A 23,323-nucleotide genomic window follows, 5' to 3' on the forward strand; every position below is an offset into this window, starting at 1 on the left:
ATCTAGGATGTGATACGTGACGAGACGGCTGCATAATGCAAGTCTATGGTGCTGCCTTACTTAAACAGACACACAGCAAGGAGAGAAGTGTGTGGCAGGGCAGTCAAAACCCTGCTAATACCTGTCATTGGTCTGGGTCTGAACACCCAAATCCTGACCAATAAAAACTTTTGGCATGTCTCTCTGATGTCAAAAGTTTTTTTCCTGACAGGTAAACTTTAGGTTGTCACTTAATTCCTAACAATTATGCCTTTTTTCTTGGAAGTAATTAAACTACAAAACTACAACACATAAGTAAGACATTTAAACACATTCTCAGGCTGCCACACCTTTAGATATTATTTAGATTTTTAACATTAGGTGTCGCAATTTATTATGCAATAATGTGATGAAAATAGCTGAAGGAGAATTTAAAAATTTCCTCACTCGCAGCCAACAGCTATTCCAAAGAAAGGCCACTGTAAGAGTTGACGTACCTGGGAACTTAGCCTGTTTGTAGAGTATATTCAGATAAAATCTTCACGGGTACAAATGAGTTTCAGAGACGCCAACACCCCCCCACCGATGACATCCGATTCGCGCATTTAAGACACATTGAAACAGCTGCTATCGGTGGGGGGTGTTGGCTTCTCTGAAACTCATTTGTACCCGTGAAGATTTTATATACACTACCGTTCAAAAGTTTGGGGTCACAATGAAATGTCCTTATTTTTGAAGGAAAAGCACTGTACTTTTCAATGAAGATAACTTTAAACTAGTCCTAACTTTAAACAAATACACTCTATACATTGCTAATGTGGTAAATGACTATTCTAGCTGCAAATGTCTGGTTTTTGGTGCAAAATCTACATAGGTGTATAGAGGCCCATTTCCAGGAACTATCACTCCAGTGTTCTAATGGTACAATGTGTTTGCTCACTGGCTCAGAAGGCTAATTTGATGATTAGAAAACCCTTGTGCAATCATGTTCACACATCTGAAAACAGTCTAGCTCATTACAGAAGCTACAAAACTGACCTTCCTTTGAGCAGATTGTGTTTCTTGAGCATCACATTTGTGGGGTCAATTATACGCTCAAATTGGCCAGAAAAAGAGAACTTTCATCTGAAACTCGACAGTCTATTCTTGTTCTTAAAAATGAAGGCTATTCCATGCGAGAAATTGCTAAGAAATTGGAAGATTTCCTACAACGGTGTGTACTACTCCCTTCAGAGGACAGCACAAACAGGCTCTAACCAGAGTAGAAAAAGAAGTGGGAGGCCGCGTTGCACAAATAAGCAAGAAAATAAGCACATTAGAGTATCTAGTTTGAGAAACAGACGCCTTACAGGTCCCCAACTGGCATCTTCATTAAATAGTACCCGCAAAACACCAGTGTCAACATCTACATTGAAGAGGCGGCTGCGGGAATTTGGCCTTCAGGGCAGAGTGGCAAAGAAAAAGCCATATCTGAGACTGGCCAATAAAAGAAAAAGATTAAGATGGGCAAAAGAACACAGACATTGGACAGAGGAAGACTGGAAAAAAGTGTTGTGGACGGATGAATCCAAGTTTGAGGTGTTTGGATCACAAAGAAGAACGTTTGTGAGACGCAGAACAAATGAAAAGATGCTGGAAGAATGCCTGACGCCATCTGTTAAGCATGATGGAGGTAATGTGATGGTCTGGGGTTGCTTTGGTGCTGGTAAGGTGGAAGATTTGTACAGGGTAAAAGGGATTCTGAATAAGGAAGGCTATCACTCAATTTTGCAACGCCATGCCATATCCAGTGGATAGCGCTTGATTGGAGCCAATTTCATCCTACAACAGGACAATGACCCTAAATTGTGCAAGAACTATTTACAGCAGAAGCAGGCAGCTGGTATTCTATCGGTAATGGAGTGGCCAGTGCAGTCCTGAACCCCATTGAGCTGTTGTGGGAGTAGCTTGACCGTATGGTACGCCAGAAGTGCCCATCCAACCAATCCAACTTGTGGGAGCTGCTTCTAGAAGCGTGGGGTGAAATTTCTCCAGCTTACCTCAACAGATTAATAGCTAGAATGCCAAAGGTGTGCAATGCTGTAATTGCTGCAAAAGGAGGATCCTTTGAGGAAAGCAAAGTTTGATGTAAAAACAATGTTATTTCAAATACAAATCATTATTTCTAACCTTGTCAATGTCTTGACTCTATTTTCTTTTCATTTCACAACGTATGGTGGTGAAGAAGTGTGACTTTTCATGGAAAACACAAAATTGTTTGGGTGACCCCAAACTTTTGAACGGTAGTGTAGATAAGGAAATAAAGGAAACTTTCTTTATGGTGAGTGCTCTTGGACTTCTCTGCATTCTCTGGTTATATATACTGCTGCGATGCTGCACTACCAAAGTGAGACCACCACACATGTCCATTCAGAATTTACCGGAGTGAATGTTATCATACCATATGCCCGGTTAAATTGGTAGTGCCGACTCCTATATCTAAGTTATATTGCAATCACTTTCTTTTCTGACCCTCCTTAGTGTCTGTATATTTTATGATACTGAATAAGGGTTGCATACACACCATGTATATGCACTGGCCTGCCCTGCCAGCATCTTTTTATCCAAGTTCAATTTGGGTAGCTAGTTTCAGATTAAAGTGGATTAACATTATAAAAGCACTGAAATGACTACCATAGACCATGTCACACAGAAAAGTTTTACAATTCTTTACCCATTACTCACCATAATATATGGCCTGTTTTTCATCTCTTTCATCCTGTATATCTTCTTGTAACTCTTGTAGTTTCCCATGCAGTTCATACTTGCGCTGTTGTGCCTGTCGTGTCACCTGCCTCTGTAGTGCTAATGTGTTAGACAAACAAATATTGGAAAGTTTAAGGTCTTAAACTTTAAATTAGGCAATAAAGCCCATGGGGCATTAAAATTAGGCAATGAAGCCCATGGGCCATTCCCCTGGGTTGCAAAAGGCCTGGCAATCTTAACAGAGGGGACATATACTTGCAGTCATAGAGGCTTTAGAGAGGAGTACAATGGATGAGCATTGCTGGGCTTTTTATCATTTGTTTTGCATTTAAAAAAAAAGATTACATGTCATACTCAGCACTGGAGCAATGATTTAGGGTAACAAGTCCTGTTTTACGCTGCCTTTACTGCCGACAGGTCTGCTTTAACATTGAAATAGGATAAGGCCTTATGCACATGGTGGAGCCACAGGGACTCCATACTGTCATGCACTTCTGAGCTGAATGTCTGTTGGCATGCAAGTTGTTTATGGGAGAAAATCCTCTTAACCAAAATTATTTCATAATTTACTTCTATTAAAAAATCCTAAGTCTTCTAGTACTCAGCTGCTGTATGTCCTGCAGGAAGTGATGTATTATCTCCAGTCTGACACAGTGCTCTCTGCTGCTCCCTCTGTCCATAGCAATAGTAAATCCCCATATAAAACCCTCTCCTGCTCTCTAGACTGGAAAAAAACACATCACTTTATGCCGGACATACAGTAGCTGATAAATACTAGAAGACTTGAGATTTTTTTAATAAAAGTAAATTTCAAATATCTAGCACTTTCTGGCACCAGTTGATTTAAAAGAATGTTTTGGTGAACTAACCCTTTAAAGGAGAAGTCCCATGTATCCAAAAATTCTGAGGCAGGCAGAGGGGCGCAGGAACATAATAATGAAAGTATACTTACCCATCCCCGTACTTTTGCAGTGATGCCTTCCTGATATCTTCCATCACTGGCCTCCAGCAGCTCCTGCTGCTGCGACGTTGCGTATACTGTTGGACTGCCTGCTCAGCCCATCAGTGACTTAGCCAGAACACCACTGCAGCCACTGACTGACTGAAAGGGTAATCCACTAGTGCGGCGGTGACGTTTCAGCAGCAGGAGCCAGGTACGTGACGCACCCTGATGCCTGCTGAAAACAAAATCAGGAGACTGTCAGAGAGTCGAGAGCAGCACTATGGGGGGCACAGAGACCAGTAAGTATACTTATGTTCCTGCACACCCTGCCTGTCTGTCATTTTTAAGTTCTGTGATACTTCTTCTCTAAAACACTGTGCAATGTAGCATTGGGGCGTTGAGGATAAAGGTATGTGTCTTACCTTCATCCTCGGCGCCATTCCCGTGCAGTTGTTGACGTAATTGTGTCTCTGGTAAGGCTGTTTGGAGCCCCGCCCCACCGCAAGAGCTACGAATGGCCTTACTGGAAAAACAATTACATTACCAACTGCACAGGAACAGTGCAGAGGATGAAGGTAAGACACATACCACATACTCAATGCCCCCCACGCACCATGTTTTATAGTTTTAATGAAAAAAAAAAACATTGCTCCCTTGAACTTATTTTTATTTATTAGATTAAAATATTTTTTTAGCATTTAATTATATTAATCCTGGTTATCTTCACAATGCATCAAGAAATAAAGATTTAAAGAAATAAAGATATGTAAAGATGCTAAATAAAACAAACAAAAAATCTGCTGAGACTTACCAAGGTGGTCTTGTAAAACATCTACCTCAAGAGCTGCTTTACGAAACTTTTCTTCCACTGAACCTAAGAGAAGATGACAGCCACACGTTATATCAGACAGGTAGCATCTAAATGAAATTCAAGTTTTTGTTCAATTCTGAATTTGTTCATTTGCAGTGAAGTTCTCCACTGGATTTAGTTACAGCTTTTATTTACTAAAGAAGTTCATTGCTCTGAATTTGATTCACATGGCTGATGTTGGGATTCCTGTATAGTCCAACTTTTTAGGAGGAGAAACTTCATGATAAAGCAAAGAGGCATTATAACTACTGCATAATGTCCTGTCTATCACCTGCTGTTGCCAGGAGATAATAGTAGTTTTTAAACATTTACAAACATTTTAACTGTTTAATTGCATTGATTTTGCCTCTGTGACACTGTCAGCCCAAAATAAAGATGCTTTTTACAAAGATGCTAGATCACAACTCGCTAAAGGTATGCATGCAATGCTTGTGTGATAGGCATTTAGAAACTGGCAGCACAGATATATGCATATTCATGCTGTCAGTTCCAGCTCCTGCATCACTCATGTTTATTCCCGCTACCCCCCTCTTCTCCCCTGTACCTCAATCTCCAGGGATGAGCATTACTAAACCACACAGCCCGCACCCCTGCCCCAAACCCCTCCATCTCACTCTGCAACTCTACAGCGGAGCCCGATGGAGCAGCGCCTCTTGTGTCCCAGCATCTCCTGGCTGTCTCACCCCAGGGCACAGCACCCTGCTTGTTCTCCTTGGATGCACTGCACTTTGAAGAGGAGGTAATACCACCTTGTGCAGAACTACAACTACCAGTATACACAACTGCAACTCTCAGCATACCTCCTGCTACACAACAACTCCCAGCATGGATCTGGATGTCAGGGAATGATGGGAGTTTTTCTACAACTAGGAAATCACAGGTTGGGGAATAGGATGCACAGAGGTCTATAAGGACATAATGCAGTAGCGTAATTTGATGGGGGCAGAAGGGCCCAGGGGCAGAGGGGCTCCCGGGGCCACACAGGCAGGAGGCCCACTGAAGATTTTGCCAGTTATTGCTGTCCGCAAAAGCTATTGCTTTTGCAGATAGACTTAACGAATATTAATATATTAATATTAATATTATTGGCTGGGCTCCTGGGGGGCCCACGCGGCTACCGACTGCTGTGTCTGACCATTTAGCTGTATGCGCTTGTATGTGAGTAGAACATACAGTTAAATGCAGCAGGATGATTGACAAGGCGATCACTGTTGTGGCCACAAGAGGCCGTTCCCTCCCTTAGAGCTGTGGGACATGATTGATGTCACTTGTGCGCTCACAGAGCAGGGAGAGAGTTGACATCAGAAAACTACAGTACTGAAACCATACAGCAGGTAAGTATGGCTTTTCCCCCCTTAGTTATAGAGGAGGAGACCTATGTGGGTGGGCGGGGGTAACTCCTGGGAAGGATGTCATCTACGGGGGTTGGGGTATGGGGCTGTATTGTATTGTATTGTATTGTATTGTATTGTATAGTCATGTATTGTTTCTATGAATTAGTTAAGTAATTATTCAATTTAGTTATGTTGCAGTAGTCTGGCTTTTTTGTATATAGGTTATTTAGCATAATTGCCTCGAACTCCATGGGACTATTTATTGTTATTACCCAGCATTTGTACTATAAATTTACTCTATTGGTACTGCGGGTATAACCTTCAGGTGTTACTAATTTGGTCATTGACCATCAGCTATGGTGTAGTCTAGCATGCTCGAGTTCATCCGAACCCGAACATTCTGCATTTGATTAGCTGGGGCTGCTGAAGTTGGATAAAGCTCTAAGCTTGTCTGGAAAACATGGATACAGCCAATGACTATATCCATGTTTTCCACATAGCCTTAGGGCTTTATCCAACTTCAACAGCCACCGCTAGTCAAATGCCGAACGATCGGGTTCGGATGAACTCGAGCATGCTCCAGGTTCGCTCATCTCTAGTTATTATGCTTACCACTGGAATTTATGCATATAGTATACTAACTGCTTGTATGTATCAGCACATCCTGAAGGCATTTTTTGATGGTTTCCTGAAGGTAAAAACGGATCACTGTCAGGAAATCCTGATGAAATCCTGATTGGGAGGGTTCAGGAAACCCTGAGAGTGAAAACTGACAGGGACATGTGAAGGGGGGGGGGGGGGGGGGGGGGGCTTGTATTATTTCCTTAGGCTGAATTTCCACATTGCAATTGTTGCCTCACAGATTACAGTATAAAATACATATGAATAAAGCAATCCGTGATTTTAAAAAAAAGTGAGATTCTGTGGGGATTTTAACACATTTCATCCCTTTCAATGTAGCGGAATCAGCATGAAACACATGTGGAACTACAGCAGATTTCCTGAAAAAACTGTGTGTGAACTCTTAAAGTGTCACTGTTGTTATAACTTTCAAAATGTAAATCAACAGTAGATGTGATATAAAGCAAGCTTGCAATATACATTCATTATTATTTTTTGTTGTTATCATGCTGTAAAACAAAGCTATACTTACTAGAAATCCAGGTTCAGTCTCCTGAAGGCAGATTTTCTGACATGTGCTGGTTGCAAAAAAAAAAGACTAAACACAGGAATTCCGGCTAGCACAGAGAGTCATGGCTTAATATGTCCATCAATCACATGACTGCTTTCTTTCTGAGTGCTCAGATGGCCTGGGAAAAACAGGACTTCCTGTTTTCTGACTGTTTCATGTTCTTTGAGAAAAAAATAAATAAATCAGAAAACAGGAAGTGCCGTGTTTTCTATGATAACTAAAAAAAAAATTATGAATGTAAATTGCAAACTTGCTTTATATCACATCTACTGTTGATTTAGATTTTGAAAGTTATAACGACAGTGACACTTTAACCTCTTAAGGAAGCATGACATAACCGCATGTCATGCATCCACTAGGGGAGTTCAGAGGGTATTAGCGGGATTAGCGGCTATTAGCGGGAACGGCGATCGGCCGTTCCCGCTAATTAAGACCGTTAGATGCAGCTGTCAAACATAACAGCTGCATTTAAAAGTCTTCTCTGCAGCCTTCCCTGCAGCCTCCCCCCCCCCCCCATGCGATCGCGGCGGGGGGGGGATCTCTTTATCTCACCGGGCCTCAGCGTCGTCGGAATGCAATGGTCTGCAGCAGGCCAAAGCAATAGAGCACAGATCTCATGAATTGGTGCTGTGTAATACAGCTACACTGATCTCTATGAGAGATCAGTGTAGTTGTATTAGGAGTCCCCAAGGGGGACTTCTAATTACAGTATAAGTAAAAAAAAAAAGTGTTTTCATTAATAAAAAAAAAAAAAAACCTCCCCTAATGAAAGTCTGAATCACCCCCCTTTTTCCATTTTATAATTAAAAATAAATAAACAAACATGTGTAGTATCACCACATGCGTAATCGCGCAAACTATTAATTTATCACATTCCTGATTTTGCACGGTAAACTGTGTAAGCCCAAAGACCCACAAAAGTGCAAAATTGCACATTTTTGGTCGCATCAAATCCAGAAAAATTATAGTAAAAAGCGATCAAAAAGTCGGATATACACAATCAAGGTAACAATAGAAAGAACACATCATGGCGCAAAAAAAATGACACTGCAACCAGCCCCATAGATCAAAGGATAAAAGTGTTATAAGCATGGTCATATAGCAATTTTAAGGAACGTTTTTTTTCTGTAAAAGGTTTTATTCTTTTAAAAGCCATCAAATAACATAAAGGTTATGCAGGTTGCATATTGTTTTACACCCCCCCCCCCCCCCCCCAAAAAAAAAAAAAAAATTGCATTTTTTTTTTCCCCAATTTCACAGCGCATATAATTTTTTTCTGGTTTTGCAGCATATTTTATGCAAAAATTAAGTCTGCCATTGCAAAGCACAATTAGTAACCCAAAAAATAATGGCTCATGTGGGTTTCTAGGTGAAAAAAATGCAAGTGCTATGGCCTTTTAAACACAAGGAAAAAATTACGAAAACGCAAAAACGAAAATTGGCTCCGTCCTTAAGAGGTTAAATTTATAAAACAATTTAGTACTTTTGGAATACAAGTACTGTATACTGTACTCTGGTTGAGATCATACTTGACAGATGTAAGGAAGATTACTATAGCAGCATAATAGGGTGAAATTTACCATCATAATCCAGTGGCAAATTACAAGGTGGCCAACCCATTCATTCTCCTTATAACACAGAACTAGAAAAACCAGTTTTCTTTTTATATCTATGTCTTTTCCTTAATCTCTTCTCCGAATGTGTTAATTAGGCAGTAAATAAAGGTATGTCTAACACACCTAGCTATAAAAACTTATACCTAGAATATACTGGCTGCATAGTACCTGTCCCATCTTTCAGCTTCTTTGCTTTCTTTTTCTTTGGTGACTTTGTCTTTAATTTTGGTGGCATTTCTACAAGAGACAATAATACATAGAAGTAGATTTACTATTCACTATTAAAGTTGCACGGCAAACAACACCTGATTGTACATATACATTCAGAATGAGGTGACCATGGAGGGAAAAATGACAATTTAAAAAAAAAAAAAAAAAGCTAAGATATAGATGGCGGACAACTTTTTAAAATCATTACAGATTCCCCAAATGCTCGTCTAGCCCTTCAGAAAATCTAAGTACAGTGGTAACTTGGTTCTGAAACTGCTCGGAACTCATACAGTATTTTCAAGGAAAGTTTGCTTTGGTTCTCAAACAGTTTTCGGGCACCCAGTCTTGAAGTACAGTAAATTGCACAAGCCTGGAGACGCAAAAATGGCTGCACATCACACCCATGGTTAATACGAAAGCCTGTTCAGCTGCATTAAAAACCAACATCAGAAGTTAGTAATAATTTGATCAAACCATATTGCCTCATGTACCACGTGCAGGTCTCTGATACACGAGTCCCTAAATAAACAACACTGTGCCGGTCAGCGACCGCCAACCCCGCAAAGCGTGTGCAAGCCGGGAAGGGGGCCACGGAATGGCCCTGCAATCCCACTAGGTGAGTAGTAAGACCTTGTTCACACTTGTGTTGCTTGGCGGCCGCTTTCTCCGCCAGGGGCGCCTGCTGGGCTTGGGGGGGCCCCCTGGGGTTTGGTCCTGTGACAGTGGGGTTGCAGGGCCATTTCGTGGCCTCCCTTCCCTGCTTGCTTTGCGGGGTTGGTGGTTGCTGACCGACACAGTGTTGATTTAGTGTAGGGATTCATGTGTGCCAGGGGACCTGCACGTGGTACATGAGGCAATATGGTTTGATCATATTATATACAAACATTCTGGAGTTGCTTTTTAAAGGGAACCAATCAGCTGATATGGTTCCCTTGAGCATTGTATAAAGCACCTGGAGTGGCCCCGGCACATACCGGCCGCAGCCGCAGCAGGTGCTTTATAAAGGAGAAAATGACTTTTATTCCCCGGCTTGTGACTAGAAGTAGTCATGGTGGGCGGCTCCCCGCTCGTATCTAGTCACTGCGCTCTGCCTGTCAGAGCGCTCAGAGGGGATGATTGACAGGCAGAGAGGTCAGTTACTGGCCGCTCTGCCTGTCAATCATCCCGTCGAGCGCGCTGACGGGGAATAAAAGTTATTTTCTCCGTTACAAAGCACCTGCTGCGGCCGCGGCCGGTACGTGCCAAATGGGCTGATTGGTTCCCTTTAAATGTAGCCGAGAGGCATTAGTGTCAACCATAGGTGTGAGGTGCAGCAGCTCCTTTCTTCTCATGTCCGTATTTTACTTTTCTCCTCTTTCTGAGTGGCTAGCACTCCTCCTGGTAAGACCCATGTGACCCCAATTAGCAGGAAGCACCTGTGCACACATGGTAAGTACCTCCTATTTCTCCTATTCTACCTCCTATGCAGTGGTGAGTAGTAACACCTTGTTCACATTTGTGTTGCTTGGTGGCCGATTTCTCCGTCGGCGGCGCTTGCTGGGTTTGGGGGGGGCCGTGGGGTTTGGTCCTGTGACAGTGGGGCAGGGCCATTCCGCGGTCTCCCTTCCCTGCTTGCGCTCGTTTTGCGGGGTTGGTGGTCGCTGACCCACACAGTGTTGATTTAGTCTAGTGTATATGGTTCATTATCAAGTCCTATGCATGTGCCAATTCCAACCCCGCTAACTAGCAATTGTTAATACATCACGTAAAGAATGCTCAGTATTGCACCATACCCATAATGTGAACGCAAGGACCCCAAGGAACTGTCTTCCTGAACCAATTAAGTTAGAGAACTGAGGTACCATTGTATTCTGGATGGGAGATTGGGAACACTGCCCTCTTAATTTTATCTATTAAACTTTTGTTAAAGCGGTTTACCGGGACTTTGATAAGGATGGTGTCAGGCAGGTGGTGGTCCAACTCTCAGCAACCCCGCTGATCAGCCGATTAAAGAGATTTTCAATTACTTTAATATTGATAGTCTATCCTCAGGATCGATAACTGAGAGGTAACGTTCAGTCCCCTGTGCACAAAACTGCCACATTTGAATACTGATGAAACGTTAATTTATAAAAACGCAGCACCAGGGCGCTCTATTAAAGGCACCACCATGTGCCACTGAGTAGGGTCCCCTATAAGGATGTATCAGCAGGTTGGGATGCTTTCAAACTGCTTTTAGGGTCCATTCACATGTACTGCATCACAGAGGATTTTATGCTGCCAGTTCTGTAGTGAAATCTGCTGCGATACTGATTACTATTAAAGTCTATGGCACTCTTTTTTCACTGTGGATTTTCATTCCACTGCGAGTGTCAATAGCCTTGTAAAACAGGGTTCACTGTATACAGTTCACTGTATACACCACAAACAATTCAGGATACACACATCAGTATATACAATATCAAAGTTGCCAAGAGAAATGAGCGAATATACAGTAAGAATGGATCTAATTGCTTCTTTCCTATCTGCACTCCGCTCATCCTGCTGCAAGCTTTGAAGTCTGCTCTGCTACCTGCCGCTCCTCCCCAGGTGCTGGGAAAAGATGGATCCAGTCCTGGAAACTTTTCCCAGTTTCGAAGGACTGTATCTATCTTTTCCCAGCATCCGGGGAGAAGTGGCAGGGAGTGGAGCAGCCCGTAGCCTGATGAGCAGAATCTCGATAGGAACAAAACGCTTCGCTTCGTTCCTACAGTAGATTCGCTCCTCTCTAGTTGCCAACATTTGAAATTTGTTTCTAGGGACACATAGGCTTTCACAATAAGAGGTGTGGCTTATTGTGGGTGTCGCCTATGGTCTATTGCTGGAGTGTTTTGCCAGGGCGTGCCTTGTCATCTGTGTTGATTTGTTTTCACAATTTTCCCTATATTGTCCTTATTGTATAGACCTTACAGTTAGGACCATACACATGAGTACAAGATGTTAGGAAAGCTGGGTGACCTGCATAATAGAGTACAAGATACTGGCTGACCTCCATCATACTGACTGTAAGGTGCTGAGAAAGCTGAATGACCTCCATTATACTTACTACAAGGTGCTTGGAGAGCTGAGTGACCTCTATTATACTGACTACAAGATGCTGGGAAAGCTGAGTGACCTCCATTATACTGACTACAAGGTGCTGGGAAAGCTAAATGACCTCCATTACACTGAGTGTAGGATGCTGGGAAAGTTGGGTGACCCCATTATACTGACTACAAGATACTGGGTGACCTCCATTATACTTACTACAAGGTGCTAGGAAAGCTGAGTGACATCCATTATACTGAGTGTAAGATGCTGGGAAAGCTGGGTGACCCAATAATAGTGAGTGTAGGATGCTGGGAAAGTTGGGTGACCCCATTATACTGAGTGTAGGATGATAGTATAATGAAGGTCACTCAGCTTTCCTATCATCCTACACTCAGTATAATGGGGTCACCCAACTTTCCCAGCATCCTACACTCACTATTATTGGGTCACCCAGCTTTCCCAGCATCCTACACTCAGTATAAAGGCAGTCACTCAGCTTTCCCAGCATCTTACACTCAGTATAATGGATGTCACTCAGCTTTCCTAGCTCCTTGTAGTAAGTATAATGGAGGTCACTCAGTATCTTGTAGTCAGTATAATGGGGTCACCCAACTTTCCCGGCATCCTACACTCAGTATAATCGAGGTCACTCAGCTTTCCTATCATCCTACACTCAGTGTATTGAAGGTCATCCAACTTTCCCAGCATCCTACACTCAGTATAATGGAGGTCATTCAGCTTTCCCAGGATCCTACACTCAGTATAATGGACGTCATTCAGTTTTCCCAGCATCCTACACTTAGGAAAGCTGAGTGACCTTCATTATACTAAGTGTAGGATGCTGGGAAAACTGAATGACGTTCATTATACTGAGTGTAGGATGCTGGGAAAGCTGAATGACCTCCATTATACTGAGTGTAGGATGCTGGGAAAGTTGGATGACCTTCAATATACTGAGTGTAGGATGATAGGAAAGCTGAGTGACCTCGATTATACTGAGTGTAGGATGCTGGGAAAGTTGGGTGACCCCCATCATACTGAGTACAGGATGCTGGAAAAACTGGATGACCTCCATTATACTTAACTACTATTCAAGATGCTGGATGACCTCCATTATACTTACTACTATTCAAGATGCTGGGTGACCTCCATTATACAAGATGCTTGGAAAGTTTAGTGACCTCCATCATACAATTTTCTGGGAAAGTTAGGTGACCTCCAACTGGCAGTGAAACAGTTAATATCCTTCCTGCTGCTCCTCTATGTGCACTCTGGCAATGAGATATTCCTCCTCGGTTGGCGCTGGGGGCGGGGCTTAGCTGGACAGTTTGCACTAGTCACAATAGGTAAAATACAGCACACTGGTCAGGATATACAACATAGTAATACACACACATGTATAATAGCTAACACACACACACACACACACACACACACACACACACACACACGATATATCTGGCTATACCTTATAAACACAGACACACACTAGGCTATATGGTATATACACACACACATACCAGGCTGTATACACCAGTATATTACCATACACACCAGACTACTGCACCCACCAGTCTATACGCCGGGACATGCACCGAGTATACACTATACCACTGAATACATTGTCCGTACAGCAGCCGGTTACCTCAGGCTTTCCCGCTGTCCTGCCCCGGTTCTGCTAGTGCGGATCCCAGCGCGTCCTCCCTCCCTCCTTCTCACAGAGGCCTGTGCCGTGTATAGAGCACCATGGAGACCGAGGACGCCGGACACGTAGCGGAGACGCTGATCCTCTGTACCGGAGGGCTGGGGGAGCGGCGTAGATAAGCAGCCAGACACGTTTTTGCGTTTGTAGCGATTTTGCGCAGACCGCAGTAGAAAGTAGTAGTGCACCAACCTAAATGACTGCCTGCCTGAGGGGCAATTTAATAACCCCAAGGATAGGGGTCAGGGCTTTAGAGGAAGGGTTGTCCTGTTGCCCAGGGAGGAAGCACAGGAAAAAAATTGACCTTTGACTTTTTCCATCTGCAGAATGGTCGGTGTAGATGTGCCCGGCCACATTTGTCCTAATTTACACCTGTACACAACTTTTTTAACCCTTTAAGGACGGGGCCACTTTTCGTTTTTGCGTTTTAGTTTTTTCCTCCTTGTGTTTAAAAGGCCATAGCACTTGCATTTTTCCACCTAGAAACCCACATGAGCCCTTATTTTTTGAGTCACTAATTGTACTTTGCAATGACAGGCTGAATTTTTTCATAAAGTACACTGCGAAACCAGAAAAAAATTCAAAGTGTGGTGAAATTTGGGGGGATTGTGTTTTTACCCCGCTCGCCCTGGGGTATAACTGACTTGTTATTCATGTTCCTCAAGTCATTACGATTAAAACGATATATAACATGTATAACTTTTCTTGTATCTGATGCCCTGTAAAAAATTCAAACCATTGTTAACAAATATACGTTCCTTAAAATCGCTCTATTCCCAGGCTTATAGCTTTTATCCTTTGGTCTATGGGGCTGTCAGGTGTCATTTTTTGCGCCATGATGTGTTCTTTATATCGCTACCTTGATTGCGTACATACAACTTTTTGATCGCTTTTTATTACATTTTTTTCTTGATTGGATGCGACCAAAAATGCACAATTTAGCACTTTGGGATTTTTTTGCGCTTACGCCATTTACTGTGCGAGATCAGGAATGTGATTGGATGAAAGGGGTTGACGTGGCCGCGTCATCAGCCGCTCAGCCGCGATTGGCTGAGCACAGTTATGCTCAGCCAATCGCGGCTGAGCTTCGGATGACGCTGCAGAGGGCGGCCGGCACTCGGGAAGATCCGCTGGCCTCCCGAAGAAGACGTCACTGCTGACGATAGGAGACTGTGGACGACACGAGATGCGGTGAGTATAATGCACCACACTTCCGGGTCTAGCGTGGGTGGGGGGAAACACGGGGAAGGGGGCCATTCACAGACATAACATACATTACAAAGTTGTATAACTTTGTAATGTGTGTTATTCTGTGAATATTTTTTTATCGCCGGACAACCCCTTTAATAGTTCGGGCGATTACGCACGCGGCGATAGCAAACATGTTTGTTTATTTATTTATTTACTTTTATTTAAAACCTGGGGAAAGGGGGGTGATTCAAACTTTTATTAGGGGAGGGGGCTTTTTACTAATAACACTTTTTTTTTAAATTAGACCTATACTAGAAGCCCCCCTGGGGGACTTCTAGTACATACACTTTGATCTCTCATTGAGATCTTTGCTGTATAGTTATACAGCAAAGATCAATGAGATCGGCACTCGTTTGCTTTCAGCTGCTGCAGCCGAAAACCAACGAGTGCCGAGGCGGGAACAGCGCCATCTTGGAGCGGTCCCCGGCCGGCAGCAGTAACGGAGATCGCTCCTCCGGGACAACGTTCCGGAAGAACGATCTCACCCACTAGACACCAGGGAAGTGCTGCATACAGTAATCGGATGCAGCTGTCATGTTTGACAGCTGCATCTGATTATTGTATTAGCGGGCACGGTGATCGGACCGTACCCGCTAATACCTGCGGTCCCGGGCTACAAGGGGCACTCGGAACCGCAGCGGTTCATAGCAGGGTCGCCGCGCGGCCCCACTCTGAACACCTCTTACGGGCTCATGACGTACGGGTATGTCATGCGTCCTTAAGAGGTTAAAGACAAATATATGACAGCATTAATAACCGTATCCTTGTAACCCTAACAGGATAGGTGGGCCCACCCAGACTGTGAGCCAATGTCACTCTGCCAGGTGATGTCCGCACATGCCTCTTCACTGTCACTGAGAGGGGCCATTCATGTCAGTACCTGTCATTATATAAAATAAAAATTGACATGCCGTAGAGACTTGTTTTTGGGTAGCTTCACACGCATCGGAAACGCAGCGGATTTCACGCTGCGAGTTTGCACCAATTTTCATTCCGCTGCCAGTATGTGAAGCATAGTAACATAGTAAATAAGGTTAAAAGAAGACAAGAGTCCATCAGGTTCAACCTAGGGAAACCAGAACAATCCCTGGATCAACGTATCACCGGAAATCTAATGCCCATAACTTGTAATATTATATTGTTCAAGAAAAGCATCCAGGCCTCCCTTGAACTTATTTAATGAATCGGCCAAGACAACATCATGTGGCAGAGAGTTCCACAGTCTTACCACTCGTACAGTAAAGAACCCGCGTCGATGCTGATGATGAAATCTTCTTTCCTCTAAACGTAGAGGATGCCCCCTAGTCATGGTTACAGACCTAGGAGTAAAAAGACCACTACAAAGATCTGTGTACTGTCCATTCATATATTTGTACATTGTGATCAGATCGTCCCTAAAGTTAAGTTTGCTGTCCACCAATACCCCCAGGTCCTTTTCGGAAGTAGTTTTACCCAGTGTTTTATTATTTAGCACATAACTGTACTTATTATTTCTACGGCCCAAGTGCATAACCTTACATTTATCCACATTAAACTTAATTTGCCATTTCACTGCCCAAGCCTGTAGCTTCTCCAAATCCCTCTGTAATATGATATTATCCTCCTCTGTGCTGATTACTCTACCCAGTTTAGTATCATCTGCAAAAATGGAGATTCTACTCTGTAGCCCCTCTACAAGGTCATTAATAAAAATATTAAAAAGAAGTGGACCCAACACTGACCCCTGTGATACCCCACTAGTAACTAAAACCCAATCTGAATATGTTCCATCAATGACCACCCTCTGTTTTCTATCACACAACCAGTTACTTAACCAGTTGCATACGTTTTCCCCAAGTCCCAGCATCTTCATTTTGTAGACCAACCTTTCATGCGGCACAGTATATATATATTACCTGCTTGGCGTTGCAGCTGCACTGGGCAGCACTGATTGGCTGATGGGGAGTGAGGGGAGTCGGGAGCCTCACACATAGCCATGGCGCCGAGCAGATGATGTATGCTGGGGGCTGCAGGCAGCGGGGGGTTAAAGGGGCCGGCTTACATATCCGCAGTGGAATTAACCTAAATTTTCTCCTGATGACGTTGCTGTGGCAACGAAACATGTAGAGAGGGGGCACGATTTGTGGTTTTACTAGCATGTACCCAGTATCTATAATATTTCCAACGCAGTTACTGCAGGCTGTGCTGGTTTACAAATTGATAGCAGGATAGCTATATCCCTGGTTAAAGTACTGGGTGTTATGTATTTTTAATAGTTCACTATTATCTTAACAATAATTATTTAAAGTTACAGTATATCTTATTTAGGGAGGTTAATTTAATTTAAATCGATTTTGTACCCTGGGCTCCGGCCTGAGGGTTTGGTGTTTATTTGCCCTGTACCAGAAGTCTCAGCAGCCGAACACACATTAAGCTCAGTGATGGCATTGTCCGGGACTCCACCAGGGATCTGCTCATCGGGCAGGGGAAGAGAGAAGAAGAGACCTGCAACGGGGGGAGCTTGTTAGGTGGGTTCTTTTTTTCTTTCTTTTTATCAGAGAGGGACAACACTGGGTGCTATATGGTGGGATGCACAACACTGGGGGCTACATGGGGGATACATAACACTGGGGACTATATGGGGGATGTTTAACACTGGGGGCTCTATGGGGGATGCACAACACTGGGGGCTATCTATATGGAGATGGACAACACTGGGGGCTACATGGGGGATACATAACACTGGGGGCTATATGGGGGATGCACAACACTGGGGACTATATGGGGGATGCACAACACTGGGGGCTCTATGGGGGATACACAACACTGGGGGCTATCTATATGGAGATGGACAACACTGGGGGCTATCTATATGGGGATGCACAACATTGGGGGCTACCTATAGGGGGATGGACAACACTGGGGGATACCTATAGGGGGATGGACAAAACTGTGTGATGGACAACACTGCTGGCTACCTATATGGGGGATGGGGATGAACAACACTCTGGGCTACCAATAGGGGGATTGACAACACTGGGTGCTACCTATAGGGGAGGGACAACACTGGTGGCTACCTGTAGGGGGATGGACAACACTGCTGGCTACCTAAATGGGGGATGGGGATGAACAACACTCTGGGCTACCCATAGGGGGATGGACAATACTGGGGGCTACCAATAGGGGGATGGACAACACTGCTGGCTACCTATATGGGGGATGGGAATGAACAACACTCTGGGCTACCTATAGGGGCATGGACAACACTGGGGGCTACCTAGATTGGGGAGGATGGCAGGATGGCAACATAAGGGGGCTACCTATATGGGGGATGGGGATTGACAACACTGGGGGCTACCTACATGGGGGAAGGACAACATAAGGGGGCTTTCTATATGGGGAAAGGACAACATAAGGGAGCTATCTATATGGGGGATGGACAATATAAGGGGGCTATCTATATGGAGGATGGACAACATAAGGGGGCGACCTATATGGGACATGGGCAACATAAGGGGGCGACCTAAATGGGAAATGGGCAACATAAGGGGGCTATCTCTATGGGGGATGAACAACATAAGGGGGCTACCTTAAAGGGGAATGGACAACACTGGGGGCTATCTATATGAGGGATGGACAACACTGGGGGCTATTTATATGGTGGATGGATAACACAAGGGGGCCATTTGTAAGAGGGACAACACGGGGACATTTAAAAGGGGGACAACACAGGGGGCAATCTATAAGGAGGACAACCATTGGGGCCATCTAAAAGAGAAACTACACAGAGGCGCCATCTACGAAGGAGACTAGGGAGCATCTATAAGGGTAACTACAAAGGGGCTATCTATAAGGGAAACTACACCGGGGGGGGGGGGGGGGGTTGTGTACAATAGGGCATGCACAGAGGGGGGCATCTACTATAGTGGACTACACAGAGGGGTCACCTATAAGGGGACTACACAGAGTTGGCCATATACTATAGGGCAGGGATAGGGAACCTTGGCTCTACAGCTTTAGCTTTAACTGCCCACACATGAGGGGAGTTGTAGTTTTGCAACAGCTGGAGAGCCGAGGTTTCCTACCCCTGATATAGGTGATGCACAGAGGTTGTCATCTGCTACAAAGGGACTAAACAGAGCAGGGCTCTCTATTGTAGTAGATGCACATGGGGCCATCTAAATGGAAGACTGAACAAGGGACCATCTATAAGTTGTCTACACAGAGTGGGGCATATACTATAAGGGTTACATACATATATATGTATATATATATATATATATATATATATTTTACATAGAGTCAGGGCTACCCACTGAAAGAGGGCTTAAAGGGGCCAATACAGATGTGCAGTTTGTAGAGAGATAACGATAGTGCCAGAGTGAGGAGCCTAATATGTTTGCCTGGCAGATTCTGTGGATTCTTTGCTCAGAGAAGTTCCCATAAATGGCCCAGGGCAGATGGAATCCCCTGTGAGTCACTTAATATAACTGCACTGTAATTTTGAGTACAGAGCCTTTGTGGAGCTGGGTGTGTTGATGGCGTAGTGGTTGGTCAGGGGGGTGGGGTCAATCAAAAGTTTGCTATGGGGCCTAGCCATTTCTAGTTACACCCCTGCACATTCTGTTTAATTTTTTAACCCCTTAGGCCCAGTTCACACTGAGCAAAAACAGCAGAATTCCACCGTGCTCAGTGACCTGCAGTGAGTGAATGGGAGAGTGTGCGCACGTGTCCGCTCCCGCCCCTCTCCGCTTAAAGAATTTACTTTGGGCCAATTTGCTTGTGCACTTTCGTTTTTTCCTCCTCGTTTGTTTATGTTTACGTTTTTATTTATTTTTATTTATAAAATGAGAAAAGGGGGGTGATTCAAATTTTTATTAGGGGAGGTTTTTTTTACATTCACATTAATTAGAAGTCCCCCTGGGGGACTTCTAATGTAACTACACTGATCTATCATATAGATCAGTGTAGTATACATAATACATAATGTATTACTCTAGTCTGCTGCAGACCAGATCTATCCATTGCCGAGGCGATTTGTAATTTAGCAGCTCCTGTTACTGTCTTAAATGCCGTGACACTGCAGGGGTTAATGCCGGGTGATCGTGCGATTGCGATTGCCCTTCATTATCAGTGAGGACCCAAATGCTGATAGCAGCCGATCCTCACGCTCTGTGAAGGGAGTTCAGCTCCTAAGCTCTCTTCACAGAGCCACCGGACCTATTGGCGTACTAGTACATCATGGGTCCTCAAGTGAGAGGCTCCAATGATGTACTGTTCATAAAGCATTAAAAGAACAGGTTTTTATCGTGTACGCTGGAGGGAGTATGTGTGGTAAGTCCTGGCACTTGCAGATTGCTGTTGCATTTTCCTGTTTTTGTCTGTGTTTTAGCTATGGCAGTGTGCAAACTGCATAGTGTGAGGTGTTGCATTTTTTGCATTTTGTGTTACATGTGTGGGAGGTGTGGCTACCTCCTGTTGGCTTGCACTCCACCCATCTCCTGCGGGTGTTTTAAACAGAGATTAGTTGAATCCTTCACAGCCAGTTTTAGGCTTAAAGGGGTACCGCCGTCTATAACCACCCCCTCCCCGGCCATTCCTCAAAAATACCCTCGGGCCGGAGTACACCTTTAATGTAAGCCGAAGAGAGGCCATTGGTAGAGTAGGATCAAAACTCTGAGGACACCTTAACGTGGTGAGATGGCAAACTCTGTTTGATCAAATAGTTTGCTAAGAACCTAATTTTTAAAAATCTCTAGAACAGGCTTTTATTGTTTGTATGCGGGAGGGAGTATGTGCGGTATGTCTTGGCACTTGCAGGTTGATATTGCACTTTCCTGTTTATGTCTGTATTTTAGCCACGGCAGCGTGCAAACTGCACAGTGTGAACTGAGGTGTTGGAGTGCTGGGCAATTTCTGCATTTTTATGTCATACAGACATATATATATATATACATATATAAGTTTTGATTAGGGGTTTAGACCGGTACCAATCGTGAGCGCGGCCTTCTCCCAGCTCTGTGTCACTGTGTCGGGCTCCTAATGTAAGTCTATGGAACCCGACTCTTTCCCTGACACAGAACAGGGAGTCTGAACTCTCAGACCTGGACTGAAAAAAACCTTTGACATGTCTCTATGTCACATAGGTGTCACGTACTTGAAGCTTTTTAACTGGATGGTGTAGCAGACTGGATTTGAGGGGATCACTTGGGGAGAGGGAAGGGCATATTGGATAAATAGAAAAATGTCCAGTCACAGGCTAAGTGGTAATGGCTTTCTTCCTTCCTGAGGTGAATACTGCCACAGAGGTTAAAGAGAGGGACTGCACCTAGGTGTTTGTGATGGATGGTACTTCTAGTTCTCCCTGGGGCTCCTCTGTTACTGCTGCCTTAGGTGGTGATGGAGAAGCCCTTCATGATGAGGTGCAGAATAATTCAGACAACAGGGAGTCGAGGTTTGAGATGCAACAATGAATTTTACTTAAAGTGACACTGTCACCCCCATTATTCATTTTTCATTTTTCAATCTTTAAAGATGTGTGTAACCCGCAAATAGCTCTCTGCATACCTTTTTGTAGTTTTTTTTTTTCATGAGGTGGGTTGCTGAGAAATTATAACTTTGCTGAGTGTCTTCTAGCGCCACTGGGCGGGGCTTAGTCACTGAAGCGCCACATAGCCCCGCCCAGTACATCGCCGTTGACCCCGCCCCCTTTGGCACGTCATATCTCCCGGCCGACGCTCACAGTCTTGAATACTCCAGGACGTCGGTGACGTGCGCGTCCACATCCCCCTGCGTCCGTCAAGTCATGTGCAGGCGCAGAAGGTGACCACCGGGTCACCCACATCCCGCGGATTATACCAGCCGCACAGTCCCTCGCCGTTTCGAATGCTCCTGAGCCCTCGCTGTGGCTGTGAATCTCCTCACAGCCAGCAGCGAGGCGCGGAGATGCGGAGGTCCTTTTCGGCGCATGCGCAGTGCAAGGTGGACGCCGCAGTGCGTCTGCGAACTATCTCTGCTCCTCGCTGCTGGCTGTGAGAAGATTCACAGCCGCAGCGAGGGCTCAGGAGCGTTCGGAACGGCGAGGGACTGTGCGGCTGGTATAATCCGCGGGATGTGGGTGACCCAGTGGTCACTTTCTGCGCCTGCGCGGCACTTGACGGACGCACGGGGATGTGGACGCGCACGTCACCGACGTCCTGGAGTACTCAAGACTGTGAGCGTCGGCCGGGAGATATGATGTGCCAAAGGGGGCGGGGTCAACGGCGATGTACTGGGCGGGGCTATGTGGCGCTTCAAGGACTAAGCCCCGCCCAGTGGCGCTAGAAGACACTCAGCAAAGTTATAATTTCTCAGCAACCCGCCTCATGAAAAAAAAAAAACTACAAAAAAGTATGCAGAGAGCTATTTGCGGGTTACACACATCTTTAAAGATTGAAAAATGAATAATGGGGGTGACAGTGTCACTTTAAAGCGACTCTGTACCCACAATCTGCCCCCCCACAAACCGCTTGTACCTTTGGATAGCTGCTTTAAATCCAAGATCTGCTGTCCTAAAAAACAACTGCACATGTGCACCTGTGCAGTGTTCAGACAAGTAATGAATAGAAAAAAAACCTGCCCGGGGCACTCCTCCCTGCCCTCTTTCCTAAGAGGGCAAAGAGGAGGTACGGAGAGGCGGTGCAAGCCTAGGGCACAGACACTCTAGGCTACGCCAATTTGACACAGGGCTGCAAGTTTAAAAGTTGTTTTTTAGGACAATAACTGCATCATCTGCCAAAGGGCCCCCAGGACAGATCTTGGATTAAAAGGACCTATAAGAAGGTACAATCTGTTAGGAGTGGGTAGATTGTGGGTCCAGAGTTGCTTTAAAGAGAACCTGTCACCTAAATTTTTCTCAAACTATTATTTGACTAACTCCCTCCCTAAGTGTTTTTATAAAGATACAGACTGCCTCTGCAGTCTGTATCTTATACAATACTGTATCCCGCTGTTCTGGCCGGTCCCTTTTGGGTGCCGCCATGTTTTTTACTCCAGGCCATCAGTAGGCCATTTTTTACTGTAGCCCATCAGTTTATTCCGCGCATTGTATGTCCGGCACACAGCATCGGAGGTGGAGACTTGCAGAGAGCCGAGCAAGTGCAGAAAGGAAGTCAGAAGGAAGAAGAATACAGAAGGTAGAAGAAAGAAGACCTCAGTCTTCTGATTTGAGCATCATTTCGTACAGTTAAGCATGTGAGATGAGATGAGTGTGTGAGATGAGGTGAGGTGAGAGTGTGAGATGAGGTGAACACTTATATAACACATCCTAGATCTGAATGAATGAAATACTCTCATTGAATATTTTGTTCTGTACAAAGTTAAAGGAGCTAACAACAAAATCACACAAAAATCATGGAAATTTTATTAATTTTATTAACACACAAGATTAAAGGAGTACTCCGGCGCCCCCCCCC

The 23,323-nt window shown here is 44.4% G+C and overlaps 1 protein-coding gene across 6 annotated transcripts in view; it reads right to left on the minus strand.

The window, feature by feature from the left end:
• Nucleotides 1-13,891, minus strand: part of DRC12 (dynein regulatory complex subunit 12 homolog) — a 38,799-nt gene extending 24,908 nt beyond the window's left edge. The window contains exons 1-5 of one of the 6 annotated variants that reach the window (XM_069947572.1): nucleotides 13,584-13,785; nucleotides 13,062-13,271; nucleotides 8,849-8,917; nucleotides 4,479-4,541; nucleotides 2,704-2,823 (exon numbers count right to left, since the gene is read on the minus strand). In XM_069947572.1, coding sequence (XP_069803673.1) covers nucleotides 2,704-2,823; nucleotides 4,479-4,541; nucleotides 8,849-8,915 — 250 coding nt within the window. In that variant the 5' untranslated portion in view covers nucleotides 8,916-8,917; nucleotides 13,062-13,271; nucleotides 13,584-13,785. Of the gene's footprint in view, nucleotides 1-2,703; nucleotides 2,824-4,478; nucleotides 4,542-8,848; nucleotides 8,918-10,807; nucleotides 10,873-13,023; nucleotides 13,036-13,061; nucleotides 13,272-13,509; nucleotides 13,529-13,582; nucleotides 13,786-13,832 lie in introns of those variants that run through there. The other 5 variants (XM_069947574.1, XM_069947576.1, XM_069947573.1 and 2 more) reach the window with 5 other exon arrangements.
• Between the last annotated feature and the right edge of the window lie 9,432 nt (nucleotides 13,892-23,323).

Source organism: Dendropsophus ebraccatus, chromosome 12 (assembly GCF_027789765.1).
Source record: "Dendropsophus ebraccatus isolate aDenEbr1 chromosome 12, aDenEbr1.pat, whole genome shotgun sequence".
In the NCBI taxonomy this organism is placed as follows: Eukaryota; Metazoa; Chordata; class Amphibia; order Anura; family Hylidae; genus Dendropsophus; species Dendropsophus ebraccatus.